This window comes from Loxodonta africana, chromosome 1, assembly GCF_030014295.1.
Source record: "Loxodonta africana isolate mLoxAfr1 chromosome 1, mLoxAfr1.hap2, whole genome shotgun sequence".
Taxonomy (NCBI): domain Eukaryota; kingdom Metazoa; phylum Chordata; class Mammalia; order Proboscidea; family Elephantidae; genus Loxodonta; species Loxodonta africana.
Genome location: NC_087342.1, coordinates 228,645,249 through 228,671,591, shown reverse-complemented (window position 1 = coordinate 228,671,591; position 26,343 = coordinate 228,645,249). Strand labels below are relative to the sequence as shown.

The window sequence follows — 26,343 nt, the reverse complement described above, 5'->3', positions numbered from 1 at the left end:
GCTCATGGATAGGTAGACTCAACATTATGAAAATGACAATTCTACCCAAAGCAATTTACAATCCCAATCCAAATACCAACAACGTTCTTTGAAGAGCTAAAAAAACAAATCATTAACTTTATATAGAAAGGGAAATCCCAGATAAGTAAAGCCCTACTGAAGAAGAAGAATAAAGTAGGACTCACACTACCTGACCTCAGAACCTACTATACAGCTACAGTAGTCAAAACAGTCTGGTATTGGTGCAACAACAGATATCTTGACCAATGGAACAGAACGGGGAACCCAGATGTAAATTCGTCCACCTATGGTCACCTGATCTTCAACAAGGATCCAAAGTCCATCAAATGGGGAAAAGACAGTCTTTTTAACAAATGGTGCTGGCAAAACTGGAAGTCCATCCTCAAAAAAACGAAACAGGACCCATACCTCACACCATACACAAAAACTAATTCAAAATGGATCAAAGACCTAAATATAAAACCAAAAACTATAAAGATCATAGAAGAAAAAATAGGATCAACTCTAGAGGCCCTAATACACGGCATTAACAGGATACAAACATAACTAACACCACACAAATTCCAGAAGATAAGCTAGATAACTAGGATCTTCTTAAAATAAAACACTTATGCTCATCAAAACACTTCACCAAAAGAGTAAAAAGAGAACCTACAGACTGGGAAAAAATTTTTGGCTATGACAAATTAGACAAAGGTTTAATCTCTAAAATCTACAGGAAAATTCAATACCTCTACATCAAAAAGACAAATAATCCCATTAAAAAATGGGCAAAGGAAATGAACAGACACTTCACCAAAGAAGACATTCAAGAGGCTAAAAAACACATGCGGAAATGCCCATGATCACTAGCCATTAGAGAAATGAAAATCAAAACCACAATAAGATACTATCTCACCTCGGTTTTATACTATCACGAATCAAAAAAACAGAAAATAACAAATGTTGGAGAGGCTGTGGGGAGACTAGAACTCATGCACTGCTGATGGGAATGCAAAATGGTACAAACATTTTGGAAAACAATATGGTGCTTCCTTAGAAACCTAGAAATAGAAATACAATATGATTCAGCAATCCCACTCCTAGGAATATATCCTAGAGAAATAAGAGCCATCACACGAATAGACATGATGCACACCCATGTTTCATTGGAGCACTGCTCACAATAGCAAAAAGATGGAAACAACCTAGATGCCCATTAACAGATAAATGGATAAACTGTGGTACATGCACACAATGGAGTAGTACACAACGATAAAGAACAATGATGAGTCTGGGAAGCATCTCACAACATGGATGAATCTGGAGGCATTATGCCGAGTGAAATAAGTCAATCACAAAAAAGACAAATTTTGTATGAGACCACTACTATAAAAACTCAAGAAAAGGTTTACACACAAAAAGAAACAATCTTTGATGGTTACGAGGGAGGGGAGGGGTGGGGATGGAAAAACATTAAATAGACAATAGATAAGTGGTAACTTTGGTGAAGGGTAAGACAGTATACAATACTGGGGAAGCCAGCACAATTCATCCAAGGCAAGGTCAACAGATACATCCAAACTCCCTGACGGACAGAATTACTGGGTAGAGGGCTGTAGGGACCATGGTCTCAGGGAACATCTAGCTCAACTGGCATAACACAGTTTATAAAGAAAATGTTCTACATTCTAGTTTGGTTGAGTAGTGTCTGGGGTCTTAAAAGCTTGTGAGCGGCCATCTATGATACTCCACTGGTCCTACCCGATCGGGAGCAACGGAGAATGAAGAAAACCAAAGACACAAGGGTAAGATTAGTCCAAAGGACTAACGGACCACAACTACCACAGCCTCCACCAGACTGAGTCCAGCACAGCTAGATGGTGACCGGCTACCATCATCAACTGCTCTGACAGGGATCATAATAGAGGGTCCCAGGCAGAGCTGGAGAAAAATGTAGAACAAAATTCTAACTCACAAAAAAAGACCCGACTTACTGGCCTGACAGAGACTGGAGAAACACTGAGAGTATGGCCCCCGGACACCCTTTTAGCTCAGTAATGAAGTCACTCCTGAGGTTCGCTCTTCAGCCAAAGATTAGACAGGCCCATAAAACAAAACAAGACTAAAGGGACACATCATCTTAGGGGCAGGTACTAGAAAGCAGGAGGGGACAGGAAAGCTGGTAATAGAGAACCCAAGATCGAGAAGGGGGCATGTTGACATGTTGTGGAGTTAGCCAGTGTCATAAAAGAATACATGTACTTTTTAATGAGAAGCTAGTTTGTTCTGTAAACCTTCATCCGAAGTACAATAAAAAAAAAAAAAGCTAAAAATAGAAATACCATAAAAAAAACTAAAAAGTAGTAGTACTACAATCCAGCAATCCCACTACTAGGAATATATACCAGAGAAATAAAAGCCATCACATGAAGAGACATATGCATACCCATGTTCACTGCAGCGCTCTTCCCAACAGCAAAAAGATGAAACCACCTAAATGCCCATCAACAGATGAGTGGATAAACAAATTATGGCACATAAACACAATGGAATACTAAACAACAATAAAGAACAATGATGAATCCTAGAAACATCTTACAACATGGATGGATCTGGAGGGTATTATGCAGACTAAGTCAATCACAAAAGGACGAATATTGTATGAGACCACTATCATTAAAATTCAAGAAAAAGCTTATACACAGAAAAAAACAATCTTTGATGGTTACAGTGGAGAGGAGAGATGGGGAGGGAAAATCGCTAACTAGATAGTAGACAAGTGTCAAATCTGGTGAAGGCAAAGACAACACAAAATACTCGGAAGTCAGCACAACTTGATCAAGGCAAAGTCATAAAAGCTTCCTAGATACATCCAAGCACCTTGAGAGGCTGAGTTACCGGGGATGAGGGGTGGGAACTATGGTCTCAGGGGACAGCTAGATCAATTGTCATAACATAGTTCATAAAGACAATCTCTCTACATCCTACTTTGGTGAGTAGCATCTGGGGTCTTAAAAGCTTGCGTACAGCCATCTAAAATACATTTACTGGTCCCAGCATGTTCAGAGCAAAGGAGAATGAAGAAAACCAAAGACATGATGAAAATACTTGTTGAAAGGAGTAACGGATCACATGAACCACAGCCTCTACCAACCCGAAGAACTAGCTGGTGGCCAGCTACCACTACCTACCGCTCTGACAGGGATCAGAATAGAGAGTCCCTAGCAGAGCAGGAGAAAAATGCAGAACAAAATTCAAATGCACAAAAAAAGACCAGACTTACTGGACTGATGGTGACTGGAAGAACCCCTGAGACGACTATGGTTCCCGGACACCCCACTAACTCAGAACTGCAGCCCCTCCCGAAGTCCACCTCTCAGCCAAAGATTAGACAGAACTGTAAAACAAACAGTAACACATGTGAGGAACATGCTTTTCAGTTCAATCAAGTATAGGAGACCAACTGGGCAACACCTGCTCAAAAGCAAAGACGAGAAGGCAAGAAGGGACAGGAAAACTGGATGAAGGGACACTGAGAACCCAGTGTGGAGAGGGAAAATGGGCAAATCCTGACACATTGCAGGGATTGCAACTAATGTCACAAAACAATTTGTGTTTAAATTTTTTTTTACCGAGAAACTAATTTGTATTGTAAACTTTCACCTAAAACACAATAAAATTTTTTTAAAAAGCGAAGAAAGAAGAATAGAGCTAAGACAGACAACATCGCTTTTTTCTTTAAACATTGTTACAGGGATTATATACACGGAGGGGTAAGGAGGGTTGGAAATGGATTTGACTAGGATTATTTCAGGATAGAGCCCTAGGACACAGACAACTTCCTCTGTATTTTAGTAGGCCGAATCTAACTAGGCCAAGTGGAAAAAACAACAAATGTCAGTAAGAATTCCATAAAACAGCAACAACAGGGAAGAGAAACCAAACGTAGGTTACCAGAAGGTACAATAAAAACACCAGCAGTACAATGTCAGGCAAAACGCACAGGCGTGTTTGTTTTAGAAGTTGGGAATCAGCGTGTGGGTGGCCCCAGTGGAGATTCTCATGGGCTCCCCACTCGCACCCTCCCACACCATCCTATACAATGTATCCCAGAGAAGTGACTTCCATTGACTTTTAGACAGTAAAACCTCCTAGTAACATGTGATCTCTACTGCCCAGTGCACTATGCATCCATTTCTCCATCTAGGCCTAGAACCCTGATGTAAAGGGTCAATAGATAGCTCCATGTCTCTCTGGAATCCATGAGTCAGAGTCTATTGACGTGGATGGAAGCAAGCAGAACTGAGAAACTCTGTATGCGCCACAATCAGGCAGCAAACAAGGCGCCAGACAGATTGGGTGCCCAGCATCCTAGAATCCTGAATTTATGAAGACCCTAAATGGCTCAAGCTGAGCCTCCTTCCCAGCTCAGACAGCTCCCACCCTGCCCCTAACTTCTCACTGGCCTCAAGTCTCACCTCCCATCCCCATACTTAGCCGCCAGGAGGCCACCTCTCCACAGGCAGGCCATGTCTCCACCGTTACAGCCTCAGAAGGGTAGGCAGAAGATAAAAAAAAAAAAAAAAAAAACCCAAGTATGACAGTATGACAATAATTAACCAAAAACTAATATTTAATGAGTGCCTTTATGTCCTAGCACCCATGAAAAGCATTTTATGTAGATTACGTCTTTTAATCACCACCACCCATTGAGGAGGCAGGTATAATCACTTCCATGCAGATAATGAAACCAAGGAGTAGGGAAGTTACATTAACTTGTCCCAAATCACACAGAAAGTGGCTCAGCTCAAATCCAAGCTATCTGGTTCAAGAATCCAGGTATTCATCCATTAATAAGTCAGGACTACAGATTACAGGGTTAAGGAAATATTTATTTGCCCATGACTTTGGTAATAATCTTGTTCACTCTCATTTCGATGTGACGCAGCTTGAAGGAGCTTCCCTGGGGGGCTATTACCAAAAAAATGATTGCCTCTCCCCTCATCCCTTTCTTTCTCTCTCCAGTAAAAATACACCCAAAGGACGGTGCTTCCCCATGTATCTACGTTACTTTTGGATGTGATCATTTATTTCTATTAGGAGAAAAAACAATCCAACAAAACAAATTGTTAAAAGAAAAAACAAATACCACCATTATTTTGACAAATTCCACTTTTCTTAATAAAATATAAGTCTATTCTATTGTTTATTGTTTAGGGGAAAATAAATCTACATTCAATGCTTTAAAAACCTTTAAAAAATACCTTAGCAGGGGATTTGTGATTTAAGATGTCAAAAGTAAAGATGATTCTGGTCCTTCTCTTGATAATTGCCTCAAAACAAGAGGGAGCGTGAAAACCAACACAAACACCATCTTCAAGGGCGCTGAGAAGCAGAAACTATGCCCCCAAACCACAACACACAAAGACAGGAAATAGAGGAGTGGTCACTGGATTAATAGAAGAGGGGGGTACAAAATGGAGTGGATACGGAGAAACATCCTAGAAAGGTTGTCTAGGTCTCGTGGGAGGTGCAGATAGGGGCCCTTGCGATCTATAGGGTTTTCATTGGCTGAGTTTTGGAATTAGATTGCCAGGCCTTCCTTCCTAGTCTGCCTTAGTGTGGAAGCTCTGCTGAAGACTGTTCAGCATCCTAGCAACATGCGAGCCTCCACTGACAGGCGGGCGGTGGCTGCACACGAGGGGTACTGCAGAGGAATCAAACTGGGATCTCCTGCGTGGGGAATGAGAACGCTACCACTGAACCACCACTGTTCCATGAAAAGTTACATGAAGAACAGTTAAAGCCCCAGGGACCCATTCCACCCACATGGCCAGGCCATTCTGTACCACCGTTACAGAGGTAACCAGCAAGTCTTGTCCCCCAATAGACACTGAGGGTTTATTCTCTGGGCAAAACAAACCACAGAAACTAGTCTTGGGGCACAGCAAAGAACGTGTAAGAACCAAAAACAGGAGTGATTTTCTGAGAGACCACACTGCACAGTGGTTTAAAAAAAACAAACCTGTTGCCGTTCAGTCAATTCTGACTCATAGTGACCCTATAGCAACCCTATAGTACATAGCAGAACTGCTCCATAGAGTTTCCAGGGAGCACCTGGTGGATCTGAACTACCGGCCTTTTGGTTAGCAGCCGTAGCACTTAACCACTACACCACCAGGGTTTCTGCATAGTGGTTAGGAGCATAGAATTTGGAGGGTCCCTGGGTTCAAATTTCAGCTCTGTCAATTTGTAGAGATGTGTCACTTTGGGCAAGCTGCTTAATGGCTCTGTACCTCAGTGTCCTCATCTATAAAATGACGGTAACAGCAAGGCCAAAGTCAGAGAGCTGGTGTGAGAATTAAGAGTTAAAGCACTCAGAATGGTAACCAGCACACCTTTATTGGGTAACCAGGTACCCAATAAAGGTTAGCTGTGCTGCTCCTTGCTGCTGCTGCTCCTGCAGCTGTCACTACTTGTTCCTTTATTACATCTACCACCCCTGTCTTCCCCCCAGCACTGCCCATCTCTCAGAATGCTGGAGGCAGGAGTAAACTCCCAGGCAGGGGACTGGAAGAAGCTTCTCTGGAGAAGCTGAACAACCAGAGAAAGCTGCTTGTATTCAGACATTTGGAGGTCCCCAAGAAAACTGCTGGTTCTCCTCCAGATCACGCCACAATAAAGCCCACTAACTGAACTCTCTCCCCACACACACCCCCAGAGGGACTAATCAGATTTCTAGTGCATTCCTTTTAAATCTGAATAAAGAGTCAAGGGTCATCAGGCATTTGAGGAAGCCTCAAATATGAAAAATGGAAAGAGATTCAAATACACACACCCCTGCACACATTTACACATACCTTTAGAAAAGGAACCTCAGAGAAGCGGGTCCAGTGAGGAAGCCCCAAATACAAAAAATGGGTCCAATGCATGAAGAAAAAAACGTGTTGAGACCAATGGCTTGTATCCTCACAGAGGTATGAGAAATAAGAATCAGAACAGAAGATTATAAACAGCTGTTGAGGGGAAAAAAACCCATGGCTCCCAAAAACTTCCCAAAGGAAGGGTTGAAAAATACAGCGAGAAAATCTCTCATAAAGTCAAACAAAATAAGACAATCGATGTTATTCTAGGATGTTCACCATCTGACTAAGAAGTTAGAGAAAACAGATGATCCAGGATGCAGGTGGAGAGTAAAAACAAAACAAAAAAAATGTCCTGCAACTGAAGGACACGGTCTCCACCAAATGGGTCCATCACAAGACCACAGCAATAAATGAAAAAAGACCTTCACGAAGACACACCATTGTGGAACTTCAGAATACCTCGGATAAGAAGCAGGCCCCAAGACTCCCACGTTCCCTTTTTTTTAAAAAGGTCACACAGGAAGGATTTTTAGGAACAGTAATGGCTAAACTCACGATGTGCCAGGCACTGTTCTAAAAGCTTTATGGATAGCAACTCGTTTAATTCTCATGAAAAAGGCCTCTGAGAAAAGTACTATTTACAAATCCATTTCGCAAATGAGAAATTAAATAACATACTTAGTAAGTCACAACACTGCTAAACGACAGAGCTAGGATTCAAACTGAGTCTGCTCTAGAGCCTGAACTCTTTATGTGATTCACGAAGTCTGAAGACAGTGTGTTTGTTCCTTCAAAGTTGTGAAGAAACAATCCTAGAAAGCTATACCCAGCCAAACTATTAACGGAGTAGAATAACGAAATTGTTAGATACACAAAGTCGCGCAAAAAAAAAAAAAAAAAAAAAATTATGGCTTGAGAACTCTTTCTTAGGAACATCCAGGAGATTGTTCCAACAAAAAGGAGGAGATAAACCAAGAAAGACCAAGACACAAAACCCAAGAAACAGGGTCTGGCAGAAGCAAGGAGCAAAGGGAATTCCTGAGATGATGAACAGAAGTTTGGGAAGTCCGCAGGGCAGCAGGCCCACTGAACAGCCAACCCAGAGAGCAGCAAGAGGGCAAAGGACCCCAGATGGAGGTCTCAGCTTCCTCCCCAAAAAAGGAACTGAGAAATTACCTAATTGGCCTGAATGTGTGGAAACTGTACGGAAGATGCAGGAAGATTTGGAGTAGGTAAAAAAAATTAAACCACTGAAGAAAATAAGACAATTGTTATTGCCTGGGGAGGGGGAAGGTTAAACAATAAAGCCAATATAATCAGAGTACCCTACTGGGCTCATCTGGGAGCAATATTTACATAATTTAAACAATGTAAACACTGAATAATAATTTAATCGATTACTGTGATACAGCAATATTGGGATGAGTGGGTAGTGAGCACAGCTGGATTGAGTAAAAAAGAGAGATAGGAGAGAGCTCAATCCTCACCTACCAAGACAGAAAAGAAATTAAGACAAAATTCTAAAACGGATAAACAGATTATAATATGAGCCTTTGGTGAGCAGTCAGGAGAGGGGGCAGGTGGGGAGCAGACAGGTGAAACAAACCTCTGTTCTTTATTAAGGACCCCGGGTGGCATAGTGGTTAAGAGCTTGGCTGCTAATCAAAAGGCTGGCAGTTTAAATCCACCAGCTGCTACTTGGAAACCCTATGGAGTCGTTCTACTCTGTCCTATAGGGTCACTATGAGTCGGAATTGACTAAACAGCTACAGATCTGGTTTTTGTTCTTTTCTTCATTAAAAGCATTTCCCCATGTGTACGTATTACTGTGATTAAAGAAACACACTGCCATCAAGTCGATTCTGACTCATAGTGACCCTACAGGACAGAGCAGAACTGCCTGACCGTGTTTCCAAGGCTGTAAATCTTTACGGAGCAGACTGCCACATCGTTCTCTCGTGGGGCTGCTCATGAGTTTAAAGTACCGACCTTTTGGTTGGCAGCCAAAAGCTTTACCCACTGTGCTACCGGGAATTCTTCATTACTGTGATAGAAATTAATATTAACTCCCACGACTCCGCTTTGGTATAAAAATAGATAAGCCAGCTTAGGTGAAACCTGAGAGAGCAGAACTCTACAGGACTGCCTTGTTTTTCTGGATCTCACAAGTTTTCTGCCTTTGACAGGGTGCAATCTTACCACTTTTCCATCACTCGTTTTAGTGGAAAATATTTTAGTTTTCCTTCTCTGACAGGTCTCCACCTTACACAAGTTCCAGTTTTCACAGGTTTTACTATACAACAATCCCATTCTGCCTCTCTGCTAGAACAGCCTCCCTATTCAGAATAAGATTTTATATAACTAAGACATTCAAAACAGTTTTGTCTCAAATACCTTCAGTGTATACACTGCGGGCCCATTCCCATGCTATCACAGAATGCTGGTGAGTGATGTTTACAGGGTACTCTCTCTACCCCCTCACCTTTTTGAAGGAATGTCTCCTAGAAGAAAAACACACAGACATGGAGTCAAATCCCACGTCACCATCGAGCTCTATAACCCTGAACAACTTCCTCTCGGAAGCTCAGATTCTTCCACCACACAGCAAGGACAACAATACAACACTGAAGTGGCTTGTAATGAGGGTAAACAAAATAATGGACATAAAACCAAAAACCCATTGCTGTCGAGTCGATTCCAACTCATAGTAACCCTGTAGGACAGAGCAGAATGGCCCCACAGAGTTGCCAAGGAGCACCTCGTGGATTCAAACTGCTGACCTTTCAGTTAGCAGCTGAACATGCCACAGGGTTTCCAATGGACATAAAGCACACAAATATATGGCAATTGTCATCAGCAGCAGTAACACTGTTGTTAGTTATGGTCAAGTCAGCTCCAACTCATGGCGACCTTATGGATAATGAAACGAAACACTGCCCAGTCCTGCACCATCTTCCTGATCTTGGTATATCTGAGTCCACTGTTGCAGCCAGTGTATAGTGCCTTCCAACCTAGGAGGCTCATCTTCCAGCGCTACATCGTACAACATTCTGTTGTGATTCGTAGGGTTTTCATTGGCTGATTTTCTGAGATAGATTGCCAGGCCTTTCTTCCTGGTCTTAGTCTCAAAGCGACACTGGAACCTGTCCACCATGGGAAACCTTGGTAGTATTTGAAACACCAGCAACACAGCTTCCAGCATCACAGCAACACGCAAGCACCACAGCATGGCAAACTGAAGATCAAGTAGCCACATTACTCCCACACAAATGACATCCACCCTTCAGCAGCAGAAACATCTCGGCAGGAATGGCATCTCTTCCACCTTGGTACTCTAGCACAGTGGCAACTCTAGATGTGTCTCTAATGCTTGAAATGAGCTTCAAGGTCTAGCTCACACCCACCTCCTCCAGAAGGCCGTCCCACCACTCTGGCCCCGTGTCACCCTGCATTCCCAGGGTAACACCCACCACCCATTTTTCCATGCCTGGCCTACGAAAGAAGACAGCCTCACCAGGACAATGAAGTCCACTATGGCTGTATTCAGGGAATTTTAAAATATATTTTTAAACTGTCAAGTTTACTTTATTCATATACTTCTCCATCCCCTCAGTCTCACTGTGAAGATCTTTTTGTTCACTCTCCCATCCAGAAAATCTTTTGTAATAAAGCTGGCAGATCAAAGTGATACATTCACCAAACTCTAGTAGGTACACTTCATTGTTTTAAATTCCTTTCTAGGATATAAAATTAGGTTGGTCTCCAATATCTGTTTCACTCTTAACACAGCGAAAGCAGCAGAGAGTCTGAGGGGCTGTGGCTTTGCAATTCCTGTCTTGAGCACTATGCAGTTCTGGGATCAGCTGTGCACACCGTGAAGCCACAGACATTCACCAAGGCAGCCCGGAGCTCCTCACTCACACCTGGTTCACCTGCAGCATGATGTGAATCCAGGGCTTCCTCCACTGAGGCAGGCAGACCAGCACCCGCCTCTCTGGGTTCAAGAGCAGCTTCCCAGAATGGAATACCTCTTCTCCTGAGGACAGGAACAACTGGAAGGCTGTTTTTAAACTTCAAAATAGAAATGATGGCCTAGCATGTTCAAGTATGCTCACACAAATAAACGCAGCTGGCTGACTCGCGAGGAGAGCCACTGTAAGGTGAGCTGTGAAAGCTAACACACTAGTGTATTATCTTCACTTCAGACAGGTCATGGCCCATGATTAGGGAACTTTCCACATGTGACCGCACTGCATGCTGGATGTGTTCCACACAGAAACAACTAGGAAGCCCTATCTGAGAGTTAACCTAAGTCACATTATTAAGACAGCCCCTTGGTTAAACCTTTAGTCATTGAAATTGATCAAAGTACAGAATGCCTGAGTGGACAGAATCCCCATTAAAAACCACAAACATTTCCCAGAATAATTAAAAGGAACGCAGAAAATCACTGCCTGTTAAGAGGATGACTGTTCTAGGGCAGGCAAAAATATGTAAGTCCTGTCCTTGGGCACCGACTGACCAGGGTCGGCAGCACCTTCCTGTGGAGGCTGGAGCTGGATCTGACCAAGTGAGTAACAGTTACATGCTAGGTGGGGGCCAGGGCACCAAAGAGATCAACTGCTTCTTGGAAGCCAGAATATGGCTTAATCTTCTCGCATCACAAGGAAAACACTACCTAACACTAATGATTGGTCAAGGCCCAGCTCTGGCAAGCGTCACCTCCAATTCCTTGACCATCACATAGCTTTCGTTCTGTGCTTAACGGAAACACAAGTGGAGAAAGACATATCCAGGTACACACCTCACCTTCATCACTAGACAGTAAACTTCACGAGGGCTGAATGCAGGATTGATCTTGCCCCACAGTGGTGGGCACACACAACAGCAGGCACACACAGTGGAGGCACACACAGTGCTCAGTGCACACAGTGGTGGACACACTAAGCACCTGCCGCGCACAACAGTGGGCGCACGAAGCACTTGGCCCACAGTGACAGGTACACACAGTGGCAGGCACACAAAGCATTTGGTGCACACAGTGGCAGACACACAAAGCACCTGGCACACAGTGGCGGGCACGCAGTGGCAGGCGCACACAGTGGTGGGCACAAAAAGCACTTGGTACACACAGTGGCGTGCACACACAGCAGCAGGCACACATAGCACTTGGCACACACAGTGGTGGGCACAGACAGTGGCAGGTACATGCAGTGGCAGGTGCACGAAGTCCTTGGCGGACACAGTAGTGGGCGCGCACAGTGGCAGGCACATAAAGCATCTGGCACACACAGTGGTGAGTGCACACAGTGGCGGGTACATGCAGCACTTCTTGCATACAGTGGCAGGCACACAAAGCATTTGGCACACACAGTGGTGAGTACACGCAGCATTTCTTGCACACAGTGGCAGGCACACAAAGCACCTGGCATACACTGGGTGCAACAGACGCCTGATGATGCATATGGGTTTTCAAATCTTAACTGTGGAACAAAAATCAAGAAACACTGTCTGTGGCCTCATAGCGAAGAAAGTAACTGAACATAAGCGTGTTAGCGATAGTGTAAGGGCTGGAAACTAAGAACTTAACTAGGATATGAAAAAGATATGAGGTGCTTTAAATTCACCATCCACATACATGGCACGCACCTTCATCACTTCCAGCGACCTTTCCAAATAAAAAAATTATCACATAGGTTCTCAAAACACTCTGAAGGGACTTATTCCAATTTAACCCTAAGTAAACTGGCGACTTGAGTGACTCGCAGAGGAGGTGGGAAAGCAGTAGAACTAGAACTTCCTGGGATCTGGAACAGACAGAGAAAAGGTACAACAGGCCGTCGCTAATGGCAATGAAACAGTCCTCCGCTTACATTCAACGCTATGAAACCATGGCTAGTAGCCACAGATTTACCGAAAGTCATTGCCTGTGAAGAATTTATAAGGAAGATAAAGGATTTCCGTAAGTTTTTGCTGGCTTTAACCCAAAATAAGTCAGGTTTTCTCACTAGAATTAGTGTATAAATTTGCAAATATGTTAAATCCTGTATACATGCTATTTCTAAACCAAATGTGGTTCTCAAGTCTCTCCTAAGTTTAAGACAGTGGATCCCCTTCATGCAGCCCACCTCCCAGCAGGGGCTCTGGCCTCATAGAAAGGAGGGTGAGCCAGAGACAGCAGCAGGGAGGGAGCCCACTTCTAGGTCCTCACGCTAACCACAGAGCACAACAGGAACCCAAGACTCAATTGCATAGGAGATCACTCTTGTAATCTAGAAATCTGCATTCTTGTTTTTGGAATTGTGACATAGGTCATACTGTGTTTTTATAGGAAAGAGAAAAACTGATTAAAGTGCATTAGAAGTAAAAAAATTTTTTTAGAATATTTTAACCACCCTTGAAAAACTAAATAGGGAAAAAAGAAGATAATATTTTAGGATAATTATTCATAGATTAAAATAGAAAATTCTAATACCTCATTATAATTGCTGATTTCAATTCAAAATTTCTACTGGGACTAGTTAAACAAGAATAAAGCAATTTGAGTCAACTTGTTTCTCTTATCTATCTTCTCCAAGCCCAGTAACCTAAGAGCGCAAGGATCAGCCTAGCTACCTAAACCCAACAACGCGCTCTAAGTAATGGCAAGCCAGCCTTTTTCCCCAGTTCCACAACCCTCCAACAAAATGGTGGACGATTAGACCTACACAGGAAAATAAAAGGACCTGAGATGATGTATTAAGAGGACAGACACTTTAGGTAACACATCTAAGAATACATGGAGCAGCCACATACAGGCAGATGACCTTTTTAGACAGCAGGACTAAGGGGTCTTCTAGAGAGAAGCATGATCTTCCATGAGATTAATCCAGACCAAGAGCACTCCTTTGCTCTCTACTTGATAAGTAGTAGGAGCCCTGGTGGCGAAGTGGTTAAAGTGATTGACGGCTAATGGAAAGGTTGGCAGTTCGAAACCACCAGCGGCTCCACAGGACAAAGATGTGGTGGTCTGTTTCCACAGATATTTACAACCTTGGAAACCCTATGGGGTTACTTTAAGTAGGAGTCAGCTCGACGGCAGTGGGTTTTTTGGTAAGTGGTACATAAGTATTTGACAGAGTCAGAAGACTGATGTTCTAGTCCTTCTTTGCCACTGAACAAGTCACCTAATTACCATCCACCTATTTTTTGTAAAATGAGAGAGATAAATTTTAAAAAAACTGAAGTCTCTTCTAGACTTAATACTCTAATCTCATGGTTCATTTTAGGACAACTAAAACTCTTTTTCAACTTTAAATGGTCCTTTCAAATACCACCGTTAAAATACTAATTGTCCAGAATTTGGTAAGAAAATCCACACCTACTGAGAGCCTTGGAGCCCCTCGTGGTACACTAGCTAAGAGCGACAGCTGCTAATCAAAATGTCGGCAGTTCAAATCCACCAGCCACTCCGTGGAAACCCTATGGGGACAGTCCTACTCTGTCCTATGGGGTCGCTATGAGTTGGAATTGACTTGGTGGCAAGGGGTTTGGTTTTTGTTCTTTACTGGGAGCCTTAAAGATTTCTCAGCCCTCAATTACGTCTCCATTTCAACCTTTCTATCCCAAGACTGGAAACTCTATTACATTAGCCTGCAAGGCCTTCTAAGAGAAACAGGTGTAAAGAAGAGTGACCAGGTGTTTTCCACCTCCAATATGGCAGAGGAAGAGAATCAGAGCCTGGGTTAGGATGGTCATTAGAAAGAGCTTCTTGGAATCAGGAGCGATTAATTAAATGTATTTTGTTCTCATCATTCTCCTTTAATGATTTCTCCATTTTGATGTCTGTTCTGCTAGTTTAGTGGGACTGCATGAGGCAGAATTCTGGTGAGCACGCATTCCCCACCACATTATAATGTATGGTTCTTTGGTGACCAGCAGCTCTGAACTTGAGCTACATGTTAAAGCCTTGATTGCATACTTCTATCAATAAAAAAATTGAGCCCCCTGAAATATATAGACATATACATATTTGTTTATAAAGTATATACATATGTGCTATAATATCATACCCAAAAACCCAAACACAGGAAATGAAAATTTTAGATGATGAGATTAAAAAATATTCTACTGTTTTTCCTTTACCCTAATAAATCAACTTGCACGAACCCTTAAAAAAAAAACAAAAAAAACTTTCTGGGAACAGAGGTTGCTGATGACATGAGCCTGTCAGGAGGGTTTACCTGGGGCTTGTTCTGTGGGCGGGGTGGGGTGGGGGTGTACGTGCACACTCACACGTACTCTTGGCCCTCTTTCTTTTCTTGATTTGGCGTTTTTCCCAGATCTGTTCACTTAATAAATATTTACTGCCCACAACCAATGCATCAGGCACTACAGATAAAAAGATCATCCTGGTTCTGGAGGAACTCACAATCACGTAGACAGATACAACCACGCAAGCAGATACCTGCTATAAAGCACTACCGGCGTTACCAGAAAGGTCTGGTAAAGTAGAGAGAGCCAGAAAAAACTCCTTAGAGAAGATGCAACCAAACCCAAGAACCCAGGTACGACCAGTCCTAGAGCTGATACGCCCCTGTAAACAAACCAGTTCTACCAAGCACACATGCCTGCCTGTCTGCTCTAAGTGTAAAAAAGCCCTAAATGAATAATCAGTACCAACCTCCACTCATTTTCATGACATCAACAGTATCTATAAGAAGCTGTTTTCCAGAAGAAAAACATTCCCAAGTAATTGTTTTCTGAAATCATCTTCATTCTGCAACATGGTCAGTTTGCATGGTACACGTGCCCACCTGCTGGAGATGCTTTTAAAAGGAAAACTCGTCTTTATTGAAGGCCTGAGTCATCACCCTGCTTCACGGCCAAAGAAGGACTGTAACTGCAAGAAACATCACTTTTCAACCAGTCGTGAAGATTCCCTCCTTGAGTTTCAGTAGATAAGCGTACATCTATGCCTCTTATGTAAACACTGCTATCAAAGGTTTCGGAAACCCTGGTGGCATAGTGGTTAAGTGCTACGGCTGCTAACCAAAGGGTCGGCAGTTCGAATCTGCCAGGCACTCCTTGGAAACTCTATGGGGCAGTTCTACTCTGTCCTATAGGGTTGCTATGAGTCGGAATCGACTCAACGGCACTGGGCTTGGGTTACCAAAGGTTTCAGGGCTGCCCTGGTAACGCGAAGGTTAAGCAGCTAGGCTGCTAACTGAAAGACTGGTGGTTCAAATTCACCCAGCAGCTCCATGGGAGAAAAACATGGCCATCTGCTCCCATAAATATTATAGCCTAGAAAACCCTATGGGGCAGTTCTACTCTGTAACATGGGGTCACTATGAGTCAAAATCAACTCCACGGCTCCTAACTATATCAAAGATTTCAGAAGAAAGACCTGAAACAGGCTACAAGGATCTCTTCTGCCCACAGAAGCCATGTAAAGCTGACTTGGGAAGGGTTGGTTCACTTGATGGCAGGGGCTCTTTTTGCTTTGCCTATAAGAGGTATTCTCAGGGACATATTTTGACCACCTGACTAGTACAGTAAACATATTTACCACATGTAAAGCTATTTTTAAAGATGAAGAATTCTACTACTAAGTCAGCACAACCAGACCAAAGCAAAAGCAAGTTTCCTATACACATTCAAAAGCTTTGAGGGACCGAGTAGCTGGGACTGGGGACCATGGTTTTGGGGGACATCCAGGTCAACTGGCATAACAGAGTTTATAAAGAAAATATTCTATATCCCACTTTGCTGAGTAGCATCTGGGGTCTTAAAAGCCTGTGAACAGCCATCTAAGATACATCATTGGTCCCATCCCACCTGAAGCAAAGGAGAATGAAGAAAACCAAAGACACACAGAAAATGTTAGCCCAAAGGGCAAAAGGGCCACATGAACCAGAGGCCCCACCAGCATGAGACCAGAAGAACTAGATGGTACCCGGCTACCACCAACAATCACCTTGACAGGGATCACAACAGAGAGATCCAGGCAGTGCAGGAGAAAAATGTAGAAAAGAATTCAAATTCATGTAAAAAGACCAGACTTAATGGTCTGACACAGACTGGAGGAACCCCCGAAACTATGGCCCCCGGGCGCTCTGCTAACCCAGAACTGAAGCCATTTCCGAAGCGCACTTTTCAGACAAAGATTAGACAAGCCAATAAAACAAAAAGTAACACACATGAGGAACATGCTTCTTAGTTCAATCGAACGTATGAGACCAAATGGGCAGCTCCTGTCCAGAAGCAGGACAAAAGGCAGGAAGGGACAGGACAGTATAGGTGGACACAGGGAACCCAGGGTGGAAGGGGGAGTGTGCTGTCACATTGTGGAGATTGCAACCAATGTCACAAAACGGTATGTGTATAAATTTTTGAATGAGAAATTAATGTGAGCTATAAACTTTCACCTAAAGCACAGCAAAAAAAAAAAAAAAAAATTACATTAAAAACAAAGTGAATAAATTCTCAAAACTCAAAAGACAAAAAAAAACACTAATTCTCCTGTTTTCACTCCAGAAAACACAGCTGGTACTATTCCACCGCAAATCTGTAATAAAAGAACACACAACATGAGAATGACAAACTAATCTAGAAGGCTGGGCACAAACATTACAGATTGATTCATTTATTACCTTCAACTTATATAACTGAAAACATTTATAATTCAAAAATTTGATTAAGCGCATTTTTAAGAAGTTTGTCAGAAACAGGTTTTGCACACTAGCTGTTTGTGAAACAAATGAGCTTCCATTTGGCTTTTTTCTTTTTTAAACTCAGTTGTGAAATTAGCAGATTAGTAGAGTTGACACTTGCACACTTGCAATTTGATTAGATTCTAAAGCCAGAAATGTCATCAAAACGTTGCCACAGTTCCTTCAATAGTGTTCTTAAGGGACATCGGGGTGGGGGCAAGGTTCTTTTGTTTTGGGCTTTTTTTTTTTTTTGCTTGTTGTGTAGAAAGAGAGCAATGGGTAGAGAGGAGTTAAATATCATTGTTCCTGGAAATGAAAAAAAGATAAATCTCTTTGAATTATCTTTTCATGATTCCCTTACATGAAGATACAAGTTCCTAATTCATTATCTCAAACCCTTGTGGTCAAGTCAATTTTGAAATTTTAGAAAAGTAATACAAGGCACACACCATAACCTATATAATATTCCCCAACAGGGTCCGGGGCAACACCCATAATAAAACACATACATATTTCTGCAGCTGAAGGAGACTGAATAACCACAGTGAATACTTCAATCAGGCTAGGTTAGGCGGCACTGTTAAATTAGTTATGAATAATCTTTCCATAATCTCTGTGCTCTTAAATGTCACAATTGCAGGTAAGGGACTATGGACTTACATTTAACACAAGGTTTTAAAAAATAAAGACCAATATACAACAACTGGTCTCTATTCACCTGGAGCAGGAGGAAGAAGGAGAGTCAGGAATAGGAGGAGGGTATGAAATGTGTGGCTAACTGCCTCCATGAACAACTGCCTCCTTCGCCCTGTGACCAGAAGAACTGGATGGTACCCAGCTACCATTCCTGAATGTTTTCATCAAAGATCCTATAGAAGAATCCTGACCAGAAGGGGAAAATGCAGAGCAGAATTGCAAATTCTCATGAACTCCAGACTTTCTGAAGCCATAGAGGCTAGATGAACCCTTGAAACTACTACCCTGAAATAATCTTCAAACCTTAAACCAAAAATATCTCCTGAAGTCTTCTTAAAACCAAACAATAGCTTAACTAGTAAAGAAAGAATGTCTACCTTAAGCACTGTGCTCTTTTAAAATCTATCTCTAACAGACCAAAATGATAATAGCAACTCAAAAGATTAGGCAGGAAACTCAGGGGGGCAGTAAGTTCATGTTACTGGAGAAGGAACAACTCAGAAAAGGAGGGTGAGAATAGCTGCACAATTTGAAGAATGTAACCAATGTCACTAATTGTGCATGTACAAATCGTTGAATTGGTGTATGTTCTGTTGTATATATTCTCAACAACAACAAAAATAAGTTATAAAAAAGACAGGAAAGCAGATTAAAAAATATTTAAAAAAAAAAAAGACAAGTTGAAGCGGACTAGTTGAGTCCTGAATTCAAATTCCAGCTCTCCTCCATTCAGGCTGCACGAACTTAGGCAAGTGGTTTAATGTCTGTAAGCCTTAGTTTTCTTACCTGTAAAATGGGAACAATGATATCTAATGTACCCTTAGGGTCTGCTGTGAAAACCACACAAGGAAAGAGAGATGAGAATGTGCCTGGCACTTGGCAGTAGGATCACCAACCACCCAGCTTGCACATGACTTCCCAGTCTTAGTACTGCAAGCCCTATGTCCCAGGAAACCAGGACAGTTGGTCACCCTACTTGGCAGGCACTCAATACATTTTAGCTATTCTAATACTAAGAATATAAATTAACTACAGTAAAAATGCAAAATGGAAAAAATCACAGAAGTTATTTTCGATACTGAAATACTTACACCATTGTCTGGGAATAATGTGTTGTTGCTGGTACGTGCTGTCGAGTAGATTCCGACTCACAGAATAACAGTCACCTCTTTGTGGTAAGCAGAATTCTAAAAGAGCACCCCCTGGTGTGAACACCTGCTTAATCCCCTCTCCTGGAGTACAGGTGGGCCTGAACTAATCAAGTGAGCCTTTTTCAGAACTAGAAGTTACAGAGTGATTCGAAACTACAGCAGATGCTCTCCTGCTGGCCTTGAAGAAGCAAACTGCCCTGCTGTGGAGAAGTTCCCACGGCAGCAAACAGCGGGCAGCCTCTAGGAGCTGAGGGCTTCAGTCCTGCAACCACAAGGAAGAGAATTCTGCCAAGAACTTGAATGAGTTTAGATCCCGAGCATCAGACGAGATTGCAGCCCTGGCCTATATCATGTTTGTCAGCCTGTAAGACCCTGAGTAAAACCCTGCTACACCAAGCCAGGGCTTCTGACCTGCAGAACTGTGGGATGATAAAGGGGTGTTGTTCTAAGCCACTAAATAAGCCACTAAGTTTGTGCTAATTTATTATACAACAATAGAAAATGAATGTATCTTTTCAGAGAGTATCCACTTCAAAATGAGAAAGAGATAAATGTATATCTATATAAATATGACAAATATATATGACATAAATATACATTATAATAAATATATATAAATGGTTTTGTGTAGTATGTACGTATGTAGGTAGGTATACAGGCATCTCCATTTAGTGGATATAGAAGTATCTGTAAAACATTCTAACTTCTTGCATAAAACCACTTGTTTTAAAACAGGAGAAAGCTCAAATGCAAAAGCAGTTTCTTAGTAAATTTCACTTGGTCTGGGAAAAATATCCTGAAATACTCTTTGCTTCACAACCAAAACTCTCACACGATGCTGGTAGGAGTGTGAAATGGCACAACCACTTCAGAAAACTCTTTGGCAATTTCTGCTAAGCCTAAACATACGCCTACTCTATGACTCAGAAATTCCACCTCTAGAGATATACCCAAGAAAAATAAGTACAAAGGTCCACAAAAAGACAAGTACACGAACATTCATAGCAGCTTTAGTCATAATAGCCCCAAGCTGGAAGCAACCCACATGCCCATCATCAGGAAGACGGGTAAACTGTTTTATCTTCCTTCAATGGAAAACAAACATCAATTAAAAAGAACCAACCAATGGTGAGCACACAACAAAGGTGACTCTCACAAGATGTCATGTTGAGTGAAGATGTCTGGCACCCCGGGGTATATAAGGCGTGATTCCACTTACATGAAGTCCAAGCATAGGCACCCCTTATGCGTGGTGCGGGAAGTCAGGAAAACTGAGCACCTCTTGTCGGTGGGGGTGTCAAGGCTGGGAAGGGGCGCCCGATTCCCGTACAGAGGAGCTGGAAACATTGTGTCTGAGTCTGCTTGGAGGTTACATGGTGACTGCACACGCGAATCATCACTGAGATGTAGCTCAAGATGAACGCACTTTACTCTGTTACACTCTGGCAGTATTCTATTCAATACCCATCTAAGGAAATTTTAAGATGTCTAAAAGAATTCGACAACAACGGGTTTAAAAGAATTATGGATTCCTCATTAAAAAAAAAAAAAAGCCAGTGAACAGTGGAATATTAATACTGTCAAGTTGCTACACAAGTACACCTTTGCAACAAATTATCAGCCATACTTTTCTCTCAAACACAGCGCCTAGCACTACAGGCTCATGGTGAGTCAGAACCCACTTGATGGCATTTCTCAATAAATGTTGGTAGAATGAATTTCACAGGTAAGGCTACTGTTTGCATTTCACCAGCCCAGAGAAATCTATGTGTACATATGCATAAAAGGAAAAAACAAAACCTGTTGCTACCGCCTGGGTTCTGACTCTTAGCAACCCTATAGGACAGAGAACTGCCCCGTAGGGTTTCCAACAAGGGGCTGGTGGATTCAAATTGACCTTTGAGTTAGCAGCTGAGCTCTTAACGACTGCACCTCCAGGGCTCCAGTGTATGTGTGTACACCCAAATATACATAGCATCATTTCCTCAATCGAATATACCCACAATACAAGTGCAACACTATGACTCTGGTCCTAGGAATGACTTCCTTCACCTATGCCCAGTGAATTACTCTGCTCATCTCCAAGTACAAGAAACACAAACTAGGTGTTAAACCATCAGCAAAGAAATGCAGGTGCTCTGCCAGGTGAGGGCTGCACCATTTCCCTTCCTTACATTGGCACTCTCGCGTGTCGCAATAGATCCTCACACTGGAGGTGGCGAACATACCGGCCGGTGAGTTATGCATCTAATCCAACCTCCCACCCCAGTCAGAACACCTCCCTGGGCTCCCTACTGGGTGCCCTCCAACCAGAAACGAGGATGCTGGAGAGACTCTGACACACTCAGGAAGGAACACGGGTAAGTTCTGTGTCCGTGGTGGGGGCAGATCCTCTAAATCACCACTGGAAATGGCCAAAGAAAAAGCAAAACAAGCCTGCAAGTTTACCTCGCTATTGTGGCCACGCAGGTTGAAGTTTATCCTCTGGGGAGTATTCCTGTCCCTGCGGCAGTGGCTGGAGGTGAAGGTGACGCCGACGACGCCCCGCCCGTTACCCGTGGCGAGCCAGCCCTCCTCGTAGTAGCGCCTCCTGCACACGGGCTTCTCCTTCTCGCTCTTGGGGACGCGCCCTTTCCAGGACAGGCAGAGGATGTTTGAGTCGCTGCAGAGGACCGGCCCACGTTCCACTGCTGCGTACATACTTCGTTTCTGACGAACTCTTCTACTTAGAAAGCAACGCCTAACGCTGAAAAATCTAATCCAATTTTTCTCATTGAATTATTTCTCTATTTTTTGTGGGTGGCTTGCGCTGCTCCCTCCTTCCCTTTAATTAAGGCCGACCTGGGCCTAATTAGAAGGTCAGCACTTTATAAAGATCCACAAATGCATAGTGAAAAATGCCTCTATAAAAGACGACGGCAGTCTGCTAAGAAAAAGCAATGCTTAAAAAAACCATCAAGTCGTGTTTGTTTTCAAGTCCTTAGAGGAAGAGTGCGCTGACCCTCTGGAGAAAGAGCCTTGTTTAACGAGTGGTGATCAGCAAACAGCTTTGTCTTCTTTTTGTTCAACTTGGTTATTCTTATTCAGCCTGAGGTTCCAGTTTAGTGTAACGTGATTCCAGAGACAAAGGGTTGCAAATACATAGATTTCAAGTAACTTAAGGCTTTATGAATCCCTCTGGCTGGAATGTTCTCCTCCAGAGCTCAGATGCAGAGACAGCATGTACACGATCGTGTTTCTTCTGAAGCCACCGCTGGCACGTTTTCTGAACAGGACAGAGTTCTGCTGCTAAAGCTGAAGAAGATTGCATAAAGGGAAAAAAGGCACACAAACCGTGCAGAACAGACCAGAGTTTGTGCAGACAGCAGTCCGAATGTCAGGAAGAAAAGACGACTCCTTCACTGCCGTTCAAAACCAGGAAACTCCCCGGATCCTATGGTTTTCCCGATCCAAAGCCAGGCCTGGCGTCACAGCAGGTTGTGGTGTCCCACGGGCACACGGCACTCTGTCCACCCGCTGCCCCGATGGTGGCTTGCTTCTCCGTGCCATAGAGGCTGGGAAGGAAGCCCCTTCCCTAAACAGGGTCAGAAAGGTTCTACAGCTCTCCAAGTAGCCAAACGTGTGCCCTGGACGGCCCCTAAATGGCCCTGCTCATAGAGCTGAGCCGGCTTTGGGGTTCTGTTTCTCCCCTGTCTCCTTCCTCCCTGACCTTGTCACTTCACCCTTTTTCTGCTCCTAAAGGTCACGTCTTTTCCCATCCTGATGACAAACACTAATGTCAGGGTTAAGTCCATCAAGTAACCTTTCTCTCACATGAAAGTGTTCTTGGACTCACCAAGGAAGATAATCCCTCAGAACAAACACACAGACGAGCGGCGTCTTCCCCCACGGCTTCCCTAAAGAGTTACGTTCTGCCGATGGGGTGCGTTCCTCTTCACATTCAGATTGTTTCCAAATGCCTCATGCACAGCCCAATTAAAAGGAAACTCTGCTTGGGTTTCCCTTGGTATTTATTTTGCAATTACCAGTTTCGATTGCTTTTGGAAGATATTATCCTATCGATGCAGGAAAGGAAAGGGGAAATAATAAATTAAAATGTCTCCAGCACGGTTAACTAAAAAAGGCCAAGGAGTCAGTTCATTGTTCAGACCTGTCCCATCAGACCTGAACTCGCTTTCCCCCAGCCGTCACCACACTAACAGTAACTTTTCAGTCTGGGCTTTTAACCTCTGTCCCAATCACCAAAGCCACTGCAAACTAAAGGGCCAAAACCGCCGCCTGCTGCCACCTGCAATGCAGAGATCACGCTTCCCCAGTGTCTCCTTCGCACGGAGCTCCTTCTTTAAACCCAGGAGGTATTTGGAGGCTTGATGTGTGCAAATTTTTTTTTTTCTTCTTTTTGCAAACTTTCTTTACCCGTGAGGACCATATAGAAAGCTGGCCGTTAGTGATGCACTTCTCTCCCCGGGCTCCAGAGCCCAGTGGTGTCTGGCTGCTCCATCTGATTCTTAAATTAATTTTCATCGGTTGTGGAACGCTCGAGTGTGCACAGGGCGAGCCTGCCTTCTCGTGTACGCGTGTGTGGAGAGAAAGAAGCTTTTCAGTGCACGTGCAAACACGCTTCGGCTGGCCCGGGAAGTGTCTGTTTTCCCAGTCACTTCAGGAAGCTTCTGATTGATCACGGCGTGGGGTCCTGGTGTCCCGCAAATCTGTAAAACAAAGAAGTGTAAGAAATAAAAGAACTGGAAAAAAACTGAAGAATAATGGTTTGAGCAGAATAGTAACTGCCATAATTGAAACTGGAGACCCATTTTTACACTAACACATATCAGATGGAGGTATCGAGTCTACTGACCAGTGAAACACAGACAGTAAGACGATATTCTGCACCAGTGGACAGACAACCCGTAACCTGCAGCATCTGAACACGGTGTCTGTCAATGGCTGGCGTATCTGGGTGAACTGACTCCCTTGCTCTCATGCACGAGGCTGCCCTTCTAAGACTCTGGACTCTGCAAATGCACTACCCTGTAGAGGCCGTCCTCAGCGAGAAGCCTGAGAGCCTCAGGTGAGCTACCTGAATTGATTTGTTCACTACTAGTAAAGGAAACTCCCTGAAGACACAATGCATCAAGGGCTTTTCAAAACCCCTCTATGTCCCTGAGGGCTGTCAGGTCACAGAGCAAAGCACACCTGTGTCCTCGGCTCCTGCGAATCCTCAACTAAGCCATAAAGTCCTGCAGAACCGTCCCCAGCAAACCCATCCCATCTCCATTCCTGCCGCCTGCAGCCCAGCCTGCATCACCCACCACGACAAATACTGTTTTATAGCTCCCCACGCTCAACCCCCTCCTGGGGCCTCAGCGTGACCTTTCGAAAATTCAAATAAGAGAAACCAAAGCCTTGACTGCACTCCCCTGGGCCTGCGGCAGGTGTTCTCCAGATCCCGGAGGGCCAGCTAAAACCGCCTGCCCAGCTCCCCCACAAGATGTACGCTGGGAGCCCGGGGCGGGGGCGGGGGGAGATCCCGAAACTCTAAACATCGGTGCTGAGATGCAAATACCAACTGTTTGGACGCCAGGCTTTGAGAGCCTCTGGCCCATGGGATCCAGTTCCATCAAGGCCCCTGATGATGTGATTTCAACCTCTCTGCCCACCCTTCGACACCAGGGCAACGGGTATGGTATATGGCTTGGTCCCACCCTCCTGCTGCATCCTCCACGTCTAGCCTGTGTTACCACACTCGCTTCTGGCCACTCGGTCCCCCAAAGCGTTCTGCTCCTGGCTCTTCTCACACCTCATTCTGGCTGCTCCCCCAGCGGCACCGACACCCAAGTCTTCCTTTAAACCCGACGACAACAGCACCTCTACGGTGAAGCCCCCATGGCACCGGGCACCAACTTCTGTTACAACACGTGCTGCACTGCACGTTAGCTCTCTTCTCTCCAAACATAAGCTCCTAGAGGAGGTCTTTCTCGTCTCTGACACAAAGCTTAGCATGTACCAAACCAGCTACCCGAGTTCCGACTGATGCCAACCCCACGTGCGTCAGAGCAGAAACGTGCTCCGGGGGTTTCCAGTGGCTGGTTTTCTAGAAGATCATCAGGTCTTTCTTCTGCAGCACTGCGGGGTGGATTCAGAGCACCAACCTTTAGATTAGCAACGCCTTGCACCACCAGGGGTTTTAATATTGACGAGAAACTCAATAATTAAGTCTGTGGAAGGAGGTGGGCAGGGGTAAGGCAGCAGCTACACAGAACTCCACTGAGATACCCTAGCTCAGTCCTGTTAAATATATACAGAGAGCGAGAGAGACAGGCATAACTTTTTTCCTATCTCAGTAGAAACAGCTGAAGAAATTCTCTCGGGAAGCACTTGTACCTGAGGGGCACGCAAAATGAAAACAAATTCTATAAAACTCAAATCAGTGCCACTGTCCCTCCTCCTAAAATGCTTATACCAGTATATAGTAATAATAATAAAACCAGACCCAGTGCTGTCGAGTCGATTCCAACTCATAGCGACCCTATAAGACAGAGTGGAACTGCCCCTAGAGTTTCCAAGAAGCACCTGACAGATTTGAACTGCCAACTCTTTGGTTAGCAGCTGTAGCACTTAACCCTTACGCCGCCAGGGTTTCCCCAGTATATAATATACCACGTTATTCCCAGGAGCCCTGCCGGCACAGTGATTAAGCTCTCAGCTGCTAATCGAAAGGTTGGCAGTTCGAACTCACCAGCCTCTCCACAGAAGAAAGATGTGGCAGTCAGCTTCTGTACAGTCTCGGAAACCCTATGGGGCAGTTCTACCCTGTCCTACATGATCCTGCTATAAGTGGGAATGGATTCAATGACAACAGGTTTGGCTCTTGATTAAACAAACATGGCAGGCGTTCTAAGAAAAAAATCACATGGGGTCACTATGAGTCGAAAT

The 26,343-nt window shown here is 43.8% G+C and overlaps 1 protein-coding gene across 4 annotated transcripts in view; it reads right to left on the bottom strand.

Annotated features, from left to right (window-relative positions):
• Positions 1-26,343, bottom strand: part of TULP4 (TUB like protein 4) — a 309,012-nt gene that overhangs the window by 202,944 nt on the left and 79,725 nt on the right. For all 4 annotated transcript variants that reach the window (XM_064292791.1, XM_064292782.1, XM_064292784.1 and 1 more), the window contains one exon: positions 21,859-24,119. In XM_064292791.1, the coding sequence (XP_064148861.1) occupies positions 21,859-22,110 (252 nt within the window). In that variant the 5' untranslated portion in view covers positions 22,111-24,119. The remainder of the gene's footprint in view (positions 1-21,858; positions 24,120-26,343) is intronic.